General features: G+C 42.3%; 1 protein-coding gene across 3 annotated transcripts in view; it reads left to right on the top strand.

Annotated features, from left to right (window-relative positions):
* Positions 1 to 14,877, top strand: part of GRM7 (glutamate metabotropic receptor 7) — a 304,194-nt gene that overhangs the window by 92,564 nt on the left and 196,753 nt on the right. For all 3 annotated transcript variants that reach the window (XM_027790619.2, XM_055804697.1, XM_027790620.2), the window contains exon 2: positions 10,248 to 10,464. In XM_027790619.2, coding sequence (XP_027646420.2) covers positions 10,248 to 10,464 — 217 coding nt within the window. The remainder of the gene's footprint in view (positions 1 to 10,247; positions 10,465 to 14,877) is intronic.

The following is a 14,877-nucleotide window of genomic DNA, read 5'->3' as shown; positions in this document are numbered from 1 at the left end:
TGCCAGAGGGACGGTTGGCCTCCAGGCAGCCTTCCCTCAAAACACAGCAGGATCTTGGTAGGTCTAGGGCTAGAAATAATAAGAAAAAAGTATAAATTAAATTTTGAATTTACTATTGCTAAATCAAAATGTAGAGGAAGCAAGAGAAATTAAAATGTAAGTAATATAAATGAATCTTTCTTCTGAGAAATGATCACTTAGAAGTGATCTTTGTGATTACATAAACAGGACTTTATGCCCAAATTGGAATTTGTACAGACACATGGGGCAAGTCTGTATCTAGAGATCTTTTTCCATTTTAGTCTAAGTTCAAATGCTGACTTCTGGTCATTTTCTGCATATTTTTTTTTTTTTTAAACAAAAAGAGTCCCAAGGTATGACAGTCTACTGGAAAAATTAACAATTCAAATGATGACAGTTGGTCTTGCAAACATAAATCATACCTGCAAACACAAAGAAGCTTTTTTTTATGTTGTTGTGGGTGTGTGTAGCACAACAGCTAAGAAATGTTGAAGAACACGATGTCTTTCGATACACTGAGGAACACATTTTTGGCCCTTAAAGGAGCAGTGTTCAGTACGTATGGAGCTTTTGTGTCCAAGCTACAGCACAGGCTGAGGTTTTTATTTAAGTAATTCTCTAAAGGACACAAAGTGAAAGAAGAGTTGAATTCCACTTGGGCCTCACCTATTTCTAAAACAATGTGCATATTGACAGCGGTGATGAAATCCTGTTCTGCTTTCCTCAAAGGTGTTCTATTTTCATAGTAGCAGTACAGCGGGAACTGTGCTTTCTGGCACAGCTTGGACCAAAGGTTTGAATGAATTATTTTTAAGTATCAGAAACGTTTTGAATTGGTTCATAGACTCTGCTCAAAGGAGCTTGATTATAAAGAATACTCTTTGCCTGTGGAAAAGCTTATTAGACTGTTAACTGCAAAAAAGGCACTTATCGGAGCTGTAAATTGCAAAACATTCAGCAAAGCAGGTTCTGTCCGTATCGCTGCGCCATGACTTTGCCTCTCCATTTGCAGTAGGTCTTTGAGCAGGTCTTCAGTGGCCATGTATTTTAGGTGAAGGTGATGCAGGTGGCCTTGCCTTAGGGACAAAACCCTGGAATTGCAACCCAGGCTTTATGCTACCCACTTCACTTTTGTACTGTCCCCTGCTGGATAATTGATAAGCAGGACTGATGAGACTTTTTGTTTCTCTAGTTTATTGTTTCAAGTGTTTTTACTGTCTTTTGGCAGTATGGAAGGGCCAGGACTAGCTCTCCGGTTGAGTGGGAGCAGCTTAAAGTGCCTGTAGGCACAAGGAATGGGAGAACATTGCTGTGAAAGGGAGGCAGCGTCATGGGAAAGACTTTATAAAAAATTCATTTATGCCTGTGTAGGAAGAAAAGTAAGCCTGTAGGCTCATTATTAGTTGACTCGATACAAGAATTTGTGGATTTTAGCCACTCGGAATGCATTTAGTGAGACACAGGTATTTGTCTTTGTGTGCGTGAGCATCCTAATGCATAGATTAAATAAATGAAAGTATTAATGATGAAAGTATAAATGGACAATTCTTAACCCACAATATCTAAACTTGTTTAGACAGGTATTATGTCTTTATTTATTAGAAGGATAGTATTTTGTACAGCCTTATAAGGAGAAAAGGTGCATAGTTTCGCACTAAGACTAATTTTCATTAGATCCTGGTTTCAAGTCATCTATCCAAGGATTTTTTATCATTTAAAAGCTAAGAGACCACCTCCTATTTTGCAGCTATGAAAGCCCCAGCTATGCTTCATTGTCAGAAGTAGACCTAGCTCTAGGTACAGGTCATCAAGATGAAATATAGGGAATGAAATATTTCATATTTATGGACACCTCTTATTTTACTACGTGTTTATATTTTTTTTTCTTTCTGTCTGAGCTGATAAAGTGCTCCCACGAGCCATGTGGACAGTACTAATTATTGTTCTCTTAATTGCTACAATTATTTTTTCTGGATTACTCTCTTATTCCAGAAAAGGAAGCAGGAGAGACCTTGTAGACACAGAAAATGCTCCCAGCTTGCCAACATTATTCACAGCATCTTTCCACTTTAGTGCTGTCACAGTTATGCTAGGGATAAAGGCTGATTTATGTGTCTGGAAATGGGCTCTTTCATATGGGCTTTTCAGGTTGGAAATGAATTAAAACAAAAAATGCATTCAATTAGAAGGCCAGTTATTTGAAAAAAAAAAACAAAAACCAAAGTAGCATTGGAGGTGTTTGTTTCAGTAATAGATTGCATCCATTGTAATATTGGTAATCAAGGAGTTGTGAATTTTAAAAGGTCTTATTAACCAGAACCATCACTCTGGAAGCACAACAGTGTGCTGCATTGCTCCATATTGTCGGGCCGTCAGACCAGTGGTGTATTGCTCTCAAACAGCTCTGTTAAGGTCTATTACTGCACTGTTCAATTACAGTAAGTCCTTTAATAGGACTGGCCTTCCCTCTTAATTTCCACCCAACAATCTGCATGGAGCTTCTAATGTTTATTCATTATGTGTTGAAACTGAAGTCTATGCCACACAGCTAGACAATTCAGTGAAATGAAATTACAGATAACTTCTCCCTGTAGTTCCCCATGTTTTGTCGGTCCATTACCCTTCCTAACATTACTTTATTCTCCTATCACTGTCACTCTTGAATAATCTGATACTGAGAGGTCCACAAAGCAGTGACCTTGTCCAGTTTTTCACTGATGATTTGTCAAGAACACCTGTAGTTCTCCATAAACGTGGAATTTTGCCATCCCACTTGTAAGTTCTTTCTTTTTTTGGGAGCTTTTGTGAGGCTTGGGAGCTCTGACATAGGTCCTCAACTGCAGATGCTGAAGGCTTTGAAAATCTCTCCTTTAAAATGCTTTGGAAAGTGAGATTTACTCTGTTTGATGGGCACGTTTATAGTCCTTGTGGTCTATGAGGTCAAGTTGGGAGAAGTGTCATTCATCTATTAGTTCAAGCTGGAATGAAGGACAAGTAGTGTGGGATGGAGCTCACACAGCATGGTGAGGTTCGGTGGAATGGGCCAGCGTGGATACAGGCAAAATTTGTGTACATAAATCATGTATTTGGTTTATTTTCTTAGTGTTTCTTTTGTTGCTCTTGAAGACATTTCTGTTTAATGAGATGCACTTTTCTTCCTCCAGGCTCAGCTCCTCATTGTATTTGATGTTGTTTATATTTGTATTTCTGTACCTTATGAAATATCTATCTGATTCCCTTGTAGGTGATTGTGTTGGTCTCCAATACATCATTAAGAATTCACTGTGGGACAACATAAGAGAGGTGGTAATGAGAGCAAACAGGACCTTGTTTGAACACCGGTAGCTTTAGTGATTGGTAAACAGAGTGAGAGAAACTGAGGTGAACTGTAAATAGATTAATGGGTTTGAAAATTTTCTGTTATACAAATGCCCTTCTTTAGATGTGCTGCTTTTGTTCACTGCTCAGAAGTTGCTCTTGTGGTGTGACTTTTGCCCAGCAGCAACAGGTTTGCCATGTGCAAACACCTTATAGACTATGGCAGAGCTGCTCAGAAATACTTTCTATTGCTCTTAAAATTGATTTACATGAAAACTTTTTTTAATTGCTTTGCTTCATTTTCTCATTGTCAACATTTGATTTTTGAGTATAAAAACCAGCTTGAAACGCACTACTTCTGAAATTTCATCATAAAACATAATAAGGGGGGATTATCAAAGCACTTCAGAAGGATTTGTTCTCATCGTTACCCAAGACCGTTGGAAATATTATTCCCTAGTCTTTTAAGAGCCCTAGAGCAAGAGCTGTGTTTCATATGCACCTTTCAGGACAGAACTAGGGCACATGCTGCCGGACTGACACCCTGGGAAAAATGTGCTGTGCGAGCATGCACCCTGCCCCCCACCCCCCCGGTCAGCGTGCCACCCCGCTGGCATCAGCTCCTGGCGAAACAGAGGGAACCCCAATGCCCCCTCCAGCCCAGCAGAAATCAGCAGGAGACTCTTTCCTATTACCTTTGCAAGCTTTTAGTCCTAATCAGATTTTATTTTGTATCCTGGGTAAAATTCTCTTGTGTGGAACAAAGTGAAAATGAAGAAACTGTAGAGGAGTTTTGCCCAGAGAAAACAGCTCGTTAGAAACTTCAAATAATTTTAATTCAAGGCAATGAAAACAATTACATGCAGTTCACAGGATGCTGAAGCTGTTTGTTATGCAATTTGAGATATAAATGGTGAACAAAGAGCAGTTGTACTAACTGATGATTAAATCCTGACATGATAAATTTCTACATGAATAAAATCTGAGATCTAAACAGATTCGAGATTGTTAGTCATCCACCAGTTCACACCAAAGAGTTTTGCAGCCAAGTGAAAAGTCTTCAGGCATCTTATTTTTGTGAAGTTGGGCTATTGGCAGGATTTTGCACTTTGTGTAGACTGACACTGCGCTGCCAAATGAGATGGGTTCAAGAGGCTTTATTGGAGTAGGGTGTTGAGTTGGATTTTTTTCTATTATCAGGAAATCATATCAATAAAACTTAATAGGAAGTTGAAAGTAAAAATGCAGCAAACTGTGAACTTAATATTACCCTGGTGGGAGCTCATTAATATCTCAATAGGTATGCTCATGCATTATCTTAATTGCACATGGTCCTTTGGGAAATTGCCTTTTCTGAAGTTTTTTGTCTACTGTCATTTGGTGAGCTGGGTTCAGGTGCACCATTTTATTAATCTTTTAATAAGTTACTGAGGAGATGTAGCCTAACTCAATCACATTCGCAATCGCATTGCAAGTAGCATAGCAGGAATAATTATTTTTACGATTGCACTGATTTGTGAGGTTCTTGGCCATGCCAGGGAATTTGCAGGCAGAATTAGGCAGAGGTGATGAGGGTGTGGGCAGCAAGCCCAGTGCTTCTGGCAGTTATTGCAGCTTCAGGGAGGGTCGGTTTGTCTTCTGGCACTGGGTCTCTTGTGTGTTTCCAGTTGAGACACTTGCCTGTTAGCAAGGAGCTTGCTGTTTTCTGTCATTTTGCTTGAAAAGAACGGTCAGTTGATCAGTGGGGAGGAGGGTACGGGATGAAGCGATAATACACAAAAAGTTTCAAACGAAGAACTGGAACAAGTTTGTGGTTTCAATTCCTTTGTACTCTGAGATACGTATTCCCAAACCTGAAGTTGGAAGATGTTTGATGTTACGAAGAGTGACTGGGGAGACCATCAGTGAGATGTGTTGATCCTTGGTGTGTTTTCTGCTGTTGCTTCTGGTGCAGCTGCTCACAAACGGGCCCTGCTTTTCAAGCAAGAGACAACCAACAGTGATCCAGAGAGCGCTTTTCATTAACAGAAGAAAATGAAATAAATTAAGAACAATGCACAATGTTAAAAATAAATTAACATTAATTAATCACTGACTAATGCAATGTTCCCAGTGTTAAATCACTCACTCTCACTGTAAGCAGAACATCAGCCAGGCAAACGGCACAGAAACCTCTGAGTGTGATGTTTGCCATAGTTCTGTAAACACAAAGGCTGCTTTCAGGAAAATCTGCCTCCCACATCAGTGACCTGTTTACTCATCTGCCGGCAGCTGAGTGTCCTTCAGAAAGCTCCAGCTCCAGCCGAGACTCATCGGGGTGGTGAGGGCTCAGGCAGGATGCCTCTTCTGCAAATGCTGGCTGCTATGCAGCACATGAAGAAGGACCACAGGCTTTTCTCACCCACAGCCTTGCTGTGTAACAGGCCGGGGCGGGTGTTCTTCTCTGTGCTTTATGGATCACAACTCTTCTGCCAAGGCGTTTTAGCCATTTGGAAAGCAGACTCTAATTCCCTAGAGCTTTTTGATGTTTCTTTCAGACATGTTTCAGAACAGAAAATAGGAAAAATGTGATGGGAGAGAAAGCTTGCTTCTTTAAACTAAAGTTTTGAATGTGGGGTATCAACGACAAATAGGAGATTTTACCAAAATGAAAGAAAAACAGATCAGTTAAGAGACAAAAAATATTTATCTGATTAATTTAAAAAAAGCAACAAAACACCAACCAACCTCCTCATGTAAAATATTCTGTGCTGTGATTGTGACATAAAGTCATTGCAATGCTTGCTGGGTTTGTTGACATCCCAGTTCTTTCCAAGGCAGCAGGATGTGATGTCTCAGACTGGACCCTTGCAGGACCAAAGGGACAACGAGCATGGCTTAAGAAGAGGAGTGATGTGTTTAAAAACTTGTAAAAATGTGGAGAGCTATAGGGAAGGGGGGATGCAATTCGTTTTGTTTAGGTGCTGTCCATTTCGTGTGTAAGTTGGGTGAAGTGGATAAGCACCCAGGTTTTTGCGTGGTTAGAGCATGCCACAGCCAGCCCTGTCAGATTGGTTACAAGCCTGAACCGTATCAGCAGCTTTCAAACCCAAAACAGAAGGAAAACTGGCAGCAACTGGTACATCTGAGAGGAAATGTAGGGGGCTCACTACATAGCAGTAGGACTAAATTTAAGGTCATCTACTGCTCAGGCATCCCTGGTATTGTACTGCAGCCTGTTCTGCCTTTTGCTTATCCATCTTGTGTCTGTGTGCCAAGGGAAGACTTCCCATTATAGAGCTGATCATCAGCACCTTTTGGGGTGCTAAATGATGGTTTTACAAACCGATCAGGGTGGAGAAAAGTTGGTTATTAAACATCCAGTTATTTAACTGTGGTTTTATAGGGATAGCTTTATTAAAAGCTTTTTCTGCAACTTTGAATGTGAAATTCAGCCTGTGCACATCCAGCCGCCGCTCGCCTGGCCCCTGGGGGCAGGAGGCTGGTTTGTGCGATGTGAGCCGGGAGGCAGGGGAGGCCTGGGCTGCTCTTGAGAAGCACCAGCACATGCTTGAGAGAAGCTAAGGGGATGAATTAGCTCTTCTTGTTCTCCCTGGACCCCTGCTCATCCTCCTTACGTGGGGAGACCATCTGCACCGTCCCTGGCAACGGTGACGTTGGGCCAGTTTGGGGTTGGGTCTTGATGAACTGGGCCAATCCATTTTTATTTTCAAGTGTACTTCAACATTCACACACTGAAGGTGCATGTCTGTGATCTTACCTGGTGAGCAGCCATCAGCACAGAGCAGCATCTTTTGGATGTTGGTCTGATGAGCACGAGCCCTGTGACGAGATCTCGGTGAGGAGAAGGTGCCTGGCCGTTGAGGTTCGACTGGAGTTAACGTGGTGTTATGCTTGCCAAACTAAAGTCACTCTCAGTAAAAACAAGACAGTAATGCAGAGGAACATATGGTGTGAAGTACGGGAGCAAGGTTTCCAGCTGAGTCTGTGGGAGGTTTGTCCACATCCAATTGGATGTGAATGTTAAAAAAGGAAGAGAAGAAATGCTGAATTGTTAGATTTTAGCTGATGCAAACAGATGTTCAGTCTGGACATCTGGGATGCCGCCTGCCTGCACGGGGAGACGTGCGGGAAGGGAAAACGTCTTTTGTAGGTGTCTGCAATATGCTCTGACATACTGGACAAAGCTGAACTCTGATGGCTGCAGTCTATATTGTATCCATTTCAGGACTTTTCTCCCTGTATTCAGACAAAAAACTTACAAAAATTCTATTCTTCATACATACAACTTTATGTTGCTTTTACATATCATAAGAACTGTTGTTAAAAACCCCCAATGTATGCCTTTTATGCGCCAAATGGTTGAAACAGCCCAAAGTGGTTAATATTTTCTGGACAGAGGAAAAAGACTGAAAAACCAAAAAGTCTGCTGAGTTATATAAGCCATGGAACAAATTCTGTAGAAGCTTTGCTTTTTGTAAAAGTGCAGAATATGCTTCTGGTTTTTAGTTTAAAAAGCAGTTGTTGGCAAGTTGGAATACAAACACTTGCCACAGATGGTAATTCATATTTCATCCTTTCTTTTATTTATAATTTAAAACCCCAGCACTCAGCTATCAGTACGGGTCTCTGTGTGTGGGACTGTATGTTGTGTACTGGATGCTTGTCTAATTAATTACGGGTAAACAGCACTTACAAAGTCAGCCTGGTAAACTGTTCCACTTAATATAATACCATCCAATGAATAGATGAATTAAGCTGATAAGCAGCTGAGTAAGCTCTGTTAACTGCTTTGTACAAATGAGAAGAGAGCAATCCTAAAATGTCACCCATCATTTATTACCACAGCAATTGTAGGCACACACAAATGAGGAATTTAAGTTATTTTTGATGGCCAGGGTGTCCAGCACTTTCTGTGCAACTGAAGTAGTTGGTGTTAGCTGAAAGTCATCCCTAAGGTAGATTAAAAATAAAGAACCCAGATAAATTGGTGTAATCAATCTATTTGTCTTTGAGAGTGGTCCCCAAGCTTTGTTGGCCCCTAGGCGAAATACTGAGCAAGTAAATCATGTACCAGCAGTCAACACCATGCTGTGTTCTTCCCGGCAGCTGCAATTTTAACTTTTTTAATTTTCTGTGACTGGAGCATTGGAAGATCTTGCTGGCAACATGCTGTCCACAAGCCACAGATCTAAAATAAATGTGCAAGGCTTTGCAGACGAATGCTGCCTTGCATTAAAAACCTAAAGCATCCCAGCTTTCAGCTTGATTAGCCACCTCAACGTTTGTAAAACCAGCAGACATGCAAAGGAGTGACACAACACATCCAAAGGCCGTGCCAAGTGACGGGGAGTTCAGCTCTCCAACATCCACAGTGACAGCCTGCTGAAAGTTTGTTTGTTTAGGTTTAATAATTCATAGGAAGCAAGGGTGGTACCACAGCTGGGACCTCCTGCAGCAAGCTCCCTGTGCGCAGGGGTCCCGCCGGTGCGGGGCTTCCAGCAAGGGCCCCGAGCTGTGCTTCGCTCCAGGCTGATGCTGAATGATGCTAAACAGATCTTTAGTCATGTACTATGGTTTGTTACAGTTTATAAAGAAATGGTAGATATTACCTTTACAAACAAGAACGTGTCCCAGCAAATGTTGGGGTATTTAATAATTTTGGATGGTTTGAGTAAGTTCGTTTATCTGCTGTGTCTTTGGCAGCAATTTTGCTTTATGGGTCTGCTTTCCTGCTGTGGTCATTGTAAAAGTATATACAGATGTACAGATACAGTGTGTGTTCTGTGGGAACGCTGCGTTTGCTCTTACCTGCTACTGAGTTCTGTGGCAACCAAAGGTGCTGAGCCCTTTGCAGTGTTGAGCCTGGGGAAATACAGCATGCATTCTTCTGAGAAGGCAGGAGAGCTCATAAATACTTGTAGGAATGCTGTGCAGTGACAGAATATGAGAATGCAGAAGAAGCTTGTACCGAGGCATGAAATACTGACCTTTCTGCAGTCTAGAAGTCTCAAATCATTATATATGATCATGTTTGTGTATATTGCAAATCCTTTTTTTCCTTCCTTGGCATCTCAAGTGAGAATTATGGCAGGTCCTTTAATTTAAGGAGCAGTCCCAGACTGTTACTCAAACAATTGCATAATGGCTTTGGGGATTAACATACTGTCAGCTTGATAACTGCTTAGGGACCTTTGTTATCAAGGAGAAAATAGCCTTGAACAACATTCTGGTGTCTCTGTTATTAAAAGCAACTGTCGGTCTCCTCTGCACTCTGCCATGAGAAGGAAAAGTGATGGCTGGTTTGTCGTGGGCAGGCAGAGTTTTAGGACAGAGCTGAATCGTGACCACATTGTCTATGTGGGACAGAGATGTCCATGCTCAGCAATCTTTGACTGTTCCTCATAACAAAGAACAAAAAAATAAACATCCTTTTGTTTAAATCTGGAGTTGCAGTTTGATGTTTAAGAGCTTCTTCATCCTCTGAAAGCTGATGAAGGGTTCTTCTGCCCTTCTGCCAGCAACGACAGGTATGGATTTAAACTGGGTTGCATTCAGGATCCCAAATAACCTGATGCTAGTACAACCAGACCAATAAAAAGGAACACAGAGAGAAAATTTAGTTTGTGTGTGCTGTATTTGATTAAGATTGCTTGAAAGAAATTATGCATGTACATGTACACAGTTGTTTTCAATTGATTAATGATTTATTTTGTGTAACTTGTGGGTAATGACAGGATTTTTTTCTTTGACTTGTACATTGTTAAGGAGCATGCTGGAGAAATATAGATGGATACAATGAAGATGAACCGAGGCTCAGCTGAAACTAGCTGCTTTAGCTAACTGCTGCAAGAAGTGCAATGAGTATGTGAATGTGTATATTTATCAGAAATTATTTTTTTCTACAGATCCCACAAATCAGTTATGCCTCAACTGCACCAGAGTTGAGTGATGACAGGCGCTATGATTTCTTCTCACGTGTGGTTCCTCCAGATTCCTTCCAAGCACAAGCAATGGTGGACATTGTGAAAGCTTTGGGATGGAATTATGTGTCCACTTTGGCATCTGAAGGGAATTATGGAGAAAAAGGAGTCGAGTCCTTCATGCAAATTTCCAGAGAGGCAGGTAGGCAATGTCTGTCCTCCCCCAGAAAATGCTATAGAAGTAATGAATGTTATTCTGTGCCAAATGTTGTTGTATTTTTCTAGAAGAAATACTTGATTCTAAAGTTGCTCCAGTTCTTTGCAATGCCTCTGTCATGGCTCCTAGGTGTACTCATTCCTGAATTGCTTATGAAGTTTCAAAGAGTTTGAAACCTTAGTGGTTTTCAGTCATTTCTGTAGAAAATAGAAAACCCTGAGTCTTATCAGGCTCCTACTATTCCACTGGATGACATTATATTACGTTGACATGGGTAGAAGACAGATTTTAAAATGCTGAGCTTTTATCTCTCCACAGCTAGAAACTCTGTGAAGACTGCTTGTTACCAGATATTGACTTGTGTCATACTGTTGCTGTTCACCTTTCAGATCGCTGCCTGATGTGTATTGCTTTTCTTTAGCATTTCTCTTGACCAATTCACTCGAGAAAATTAATAACCTTTTACTTGAAGGCTCAGAGATTACTGGCCTGGGGTATGGAGGCAACAAACGCAGCGGTGTGGTGTGAGGCACATCAGACCTTTGGTGTGATGCATCCCATTTTCCTTGTTACTGGTTTCATTTAGTGGTGTCCCAAGAAGGCCAAACTGTGTTGGACAATGTCACTTGCCAGCAAGAGATGTACCGAAAGAACATGGAAATACTGTCTCTTGCACTGGGTCAGGCTTATGAGATTGAGTTGAATCTTCATGATTTTGTTGATGCAAATCTCCAATTTTATAGCTTGCTTTCCTGTCCTGTACAAAATATAGAGGAGACCCATCTGGAAGGTGTGACTGCTGTGTCAGTGTGCTCATACCCTTATCCCTGCAACTTATTCCTCAGGGTAATAGCTCTACATTTCCCCAGAGGCACCAGAACACAGGAGCATGTCAGATGGCACCTCAGGGAATAGAAGTATAAATTATGGCAAGCTGATTTGCGATCTAGAATCCTAAAGGTTTGGAATTTGAAATATTTGAAGTTGATTCCTGTGCTGGTAAGGAAAAACAAGCAGATGATGTCATTAGTTATTGGCGATATATGCAGGGCCCATCTCTGGCAGGCTTCGATGATACACATCCTGATGGGGCATCCACCATCACTGCACAACAGGAAGTTCTGTTGTTGTTCCCCAAGTGAATTTGCAGGTCCCTCACCCTGTAGCTGCCCTGGCGTTGCATTAAATAACACCAGCGTGACCCCATCCACAGTTCACTTATTGAATTAAGTAAATCACCAGCCAGATTAGTGAGTGCGTGACAGGACTAGGAGGGGACAGGTGTTGCTCTGAAGCAGCCATCGGAGGCTTTCATCTCCTCGGCTGTTGGAAAGCTGGTTCCACAGCATATGCTCTGCTTTCACAAATGGCCTGTGCTGCCTGTGAGGTGGAGCGTCGGGTCGCTCCCAAACTGCTGTGGCGCAGGTGATGGATCGCTCTTGGCAGCGTCATCCGTGGAGCCAGTGGAGAAGATGACTGCACTTAGAAGAAAGGGGCTTTAGAGAGGGGAATCCGGAATTGTTTCATTATGTTGATATCACAGAAGGAACCTATATTTGCATAAATTTGTCTGTTCGTTTGAATGCATATTTATGTGGTATTAAAGATAATGGTTTTGGATTTAATACTGCTGGAAGTGACAAATGCCAGTGTTCATTATAATTTAAAATTGACTTTATTTGCAAATACCCAGTGTTGCAAAATCATACCAGAAAAGTGTTCTATATGTCAAGGACAAACTCTAGCTGAATAATACTGTATAATTTTACAGACCTTCTGTAGAATTAAATTAATGATGGGAGCTGTTCATGTAGTCAACATGTAATTCAACGTCCTTCATAAAAATAAAGCATGAAGCCAAAAGAATACCCCGCTTAAAAGCATGGTGATATAGGTCATGCCTACAAGATTAAGACACTAACAGGGATAGCACGTAAACTTCTTTCACATCCACAGCCTGCCTTGCCTGGAAACTGGAATAATCCAATCCCCGGTGCTGCTGCCGATTCAGTACAGCTGCCTTTTCTTCCAAGGGCTGCGCCGAGGTTTTTTGTGTTACACAGATAAAGCTTAGGTGAAGTTCTGAGGGGATTTAAGACCTGTCAACAAGTTCCCTGGTTTTTAAAACCCTGGGAAGTGTAAGAAGATCCCGTTGTCTAGCTACTTAATGGAGCAGGGCTGCCGGGAGATGCAGGTCCTGCCCTTGAAACCCTCTGGGGAAATGCCACCTTGTCCCCCCACCTCGGGGATTGGCCGTGAGAACCTGCCCAGTGTGGATTTGTGGGGTCAGTGCAATGGGGTTTGCCCATGCTCCGGGGGAGATGGTGCTGAGGGTGAAGCGGTTTGGGTGTTACTTTCCTGGTACGTGATATGGCTGTGTCTCCTTGGGGACGTTTTATGCATAGCAAAGTATTAACCAGGCTGTCAGGTGATTGCTGTAATGCCAGGGTTTGGAAAGAGCCTCCTGAAGAAGCAATAAGCAGCAATAATTTTACTGACTCATGGCTGTGGTGTAGTTAATAGCTCCTTGATCTATCTAAAAACATTTCAGTGGGCAAGAGCTGTGTGTCTGAGCGCATGAAGTGAGCAGTCCTCTAATGAGGAACTAAAAGGACAGGAGGTTTCACAAGACAGAGAAGTATTACTGAGATCAGTTGCACTTTGAGTATTAAATATATTTAAATAGGTCCAAATACAGGTGTCCTGACAGAGGTGTGTGATTGCGCAGTGTCTCTGGGACAGCCGTGCCACGCTGTGCCATGCTGGTGCGACCCCACAGGGATGGGGAGGAGGGGATGACGGGTACACTCGTGATGATCCTGTTGCTACCACGCGAGTAAATTAATGTGGTGCTTGGGGTGCCAGTCAAAACTCATGCTAACTAGAAAACTTATGCCAGAAGCAACAGAAATGGAACAGCAGAGAGAGGAAGTTTTTCCTTAGTGGGACCGTGGGTTTACCTCTTCTTCCCAACTTGGAGCGCATGCTCGGCATACCCTGCAGGGACGTTGGGGATGGAGGACAGGAGAGGGGTAAGGTGCGTTTTACCTCATTTTCCAGTGAGCTAAAGCATGTGATGGTCATCTGGAGGAGCAGTGCTGTGCTTAAAACGTTGTCCATTTAATTTTGGTGTCGAGGCTTTGGTCTGGCCCAGGGTTTGGGTGCTGTGCGCATTGCCATGGCTGCCTGCTCAAAGCAGGCATCAGAACCCAGCAAGGCTGCAGCCAGCCTTTGGGGAGCAGCAGGGCTGTGCGGGCAGGCTTGCTACAGCCCTGCTCCCAAGCCCAGGAGCCCAGCGTGCAAGTAAATACAGAAACAAGGTGGTGGCCTGGGAAGCTCTGTAGCCTGGGGCAGGTGAGGGAATGCAATAGGTGCATATAAAGCTCCCAGGTATTTTTAGCCCTGGCTTCTTCGTGCTGCCTAGGCTGTGACAAGATGATGCAGCGCTGGCTGCAGTTTGCTGTTTGAGGGCTTTCCTGGCTGTAGGGATTGCTGAGCTGACATGAATCCTGCCCCCCCAACCCCCTTTTAATGAACAGAAGGACAGTCGGGAGAGGTGGCAGAACAGAGGTCTTCGTGTTGGTTCTCTGCTACGTGGTCCCTTAGGACTGTGCGCATCTGCCAGGAGCAGGAACAGCCCCAGAGCAGACGTAATTAGTCAAAGTTTGAGGCACGCTGGCAATAAGTCATTATTAGGACTCAGACAATTGCCTTGTATCTCATAATCAGTGTATTTTGGCAGAACGGAATATTTAGTCTATAGGTACCAGCGCGCCTGCTCTCTTTGGCCTCGATCTGTAGCACACGAATTATGCTAAACTCAGTGTTTTATCCAAACTTGTTTCTGATTGAGCCAAGATCTTAGGAATTGTGAGGATGAGTAGAAAGTGCTGTCTCTGCTTAGTTTTCAAATATGCTTTAGTATATAAAGACTTTGCTTGATCCTTTGAGTTAATAATTCTTCACAAAGTGACTTTTATTATGAGCACTTCAAGCGGGTTTGAATATGTCATTGTGGCAGGAGATGAAGATTTGAAACATGCTCTGCAGTCTGTGGGATTAATAAATTAGGGGAATGGTCTAATTATGGAAAATCTAAAGGACAATTTCAGATTATTAATGAAACTACTGAATACTTGAATTTCAAAGATTAATTCATCTTTGATTTTTTTTAAAGATTAATCTGTACCAGAAGGTTAATTGCTATCTGTAGGAAATACATATATTGAAGTCGTTAGCAAAAGACCACTTGAATGTCTCCTAACAGATAAATGAAAGCTCTAGTATGCATTTATTCATCTTTTTCTCTCCGAAAAAATTACCCATTTTCACAGATGAGTACACCGGCTGCTTTGCTTGTGGAGACTTTGATGCTCACTCCACAGGCTGCAGCAGAAA

Source organism: Falco peregrinus, chromosome 5, assembly GCF_023634155.1.
Source record: "Falco peregrinus isolate bFalPer1 chromosome 5, bFalPer1.pri, whole genome shotgun sequence".
Lineage (NCBI taxonomy): Eukaryota > Metazoa > Chordata > Aves > Falconiformes > Falconidae > Falco > Falco peregrinus.
The sequence above is the reverse complement of the archived record's forward strand: the minus strand, read 5'-3'. Positions and strand labels throughout refer to the sequence as shown.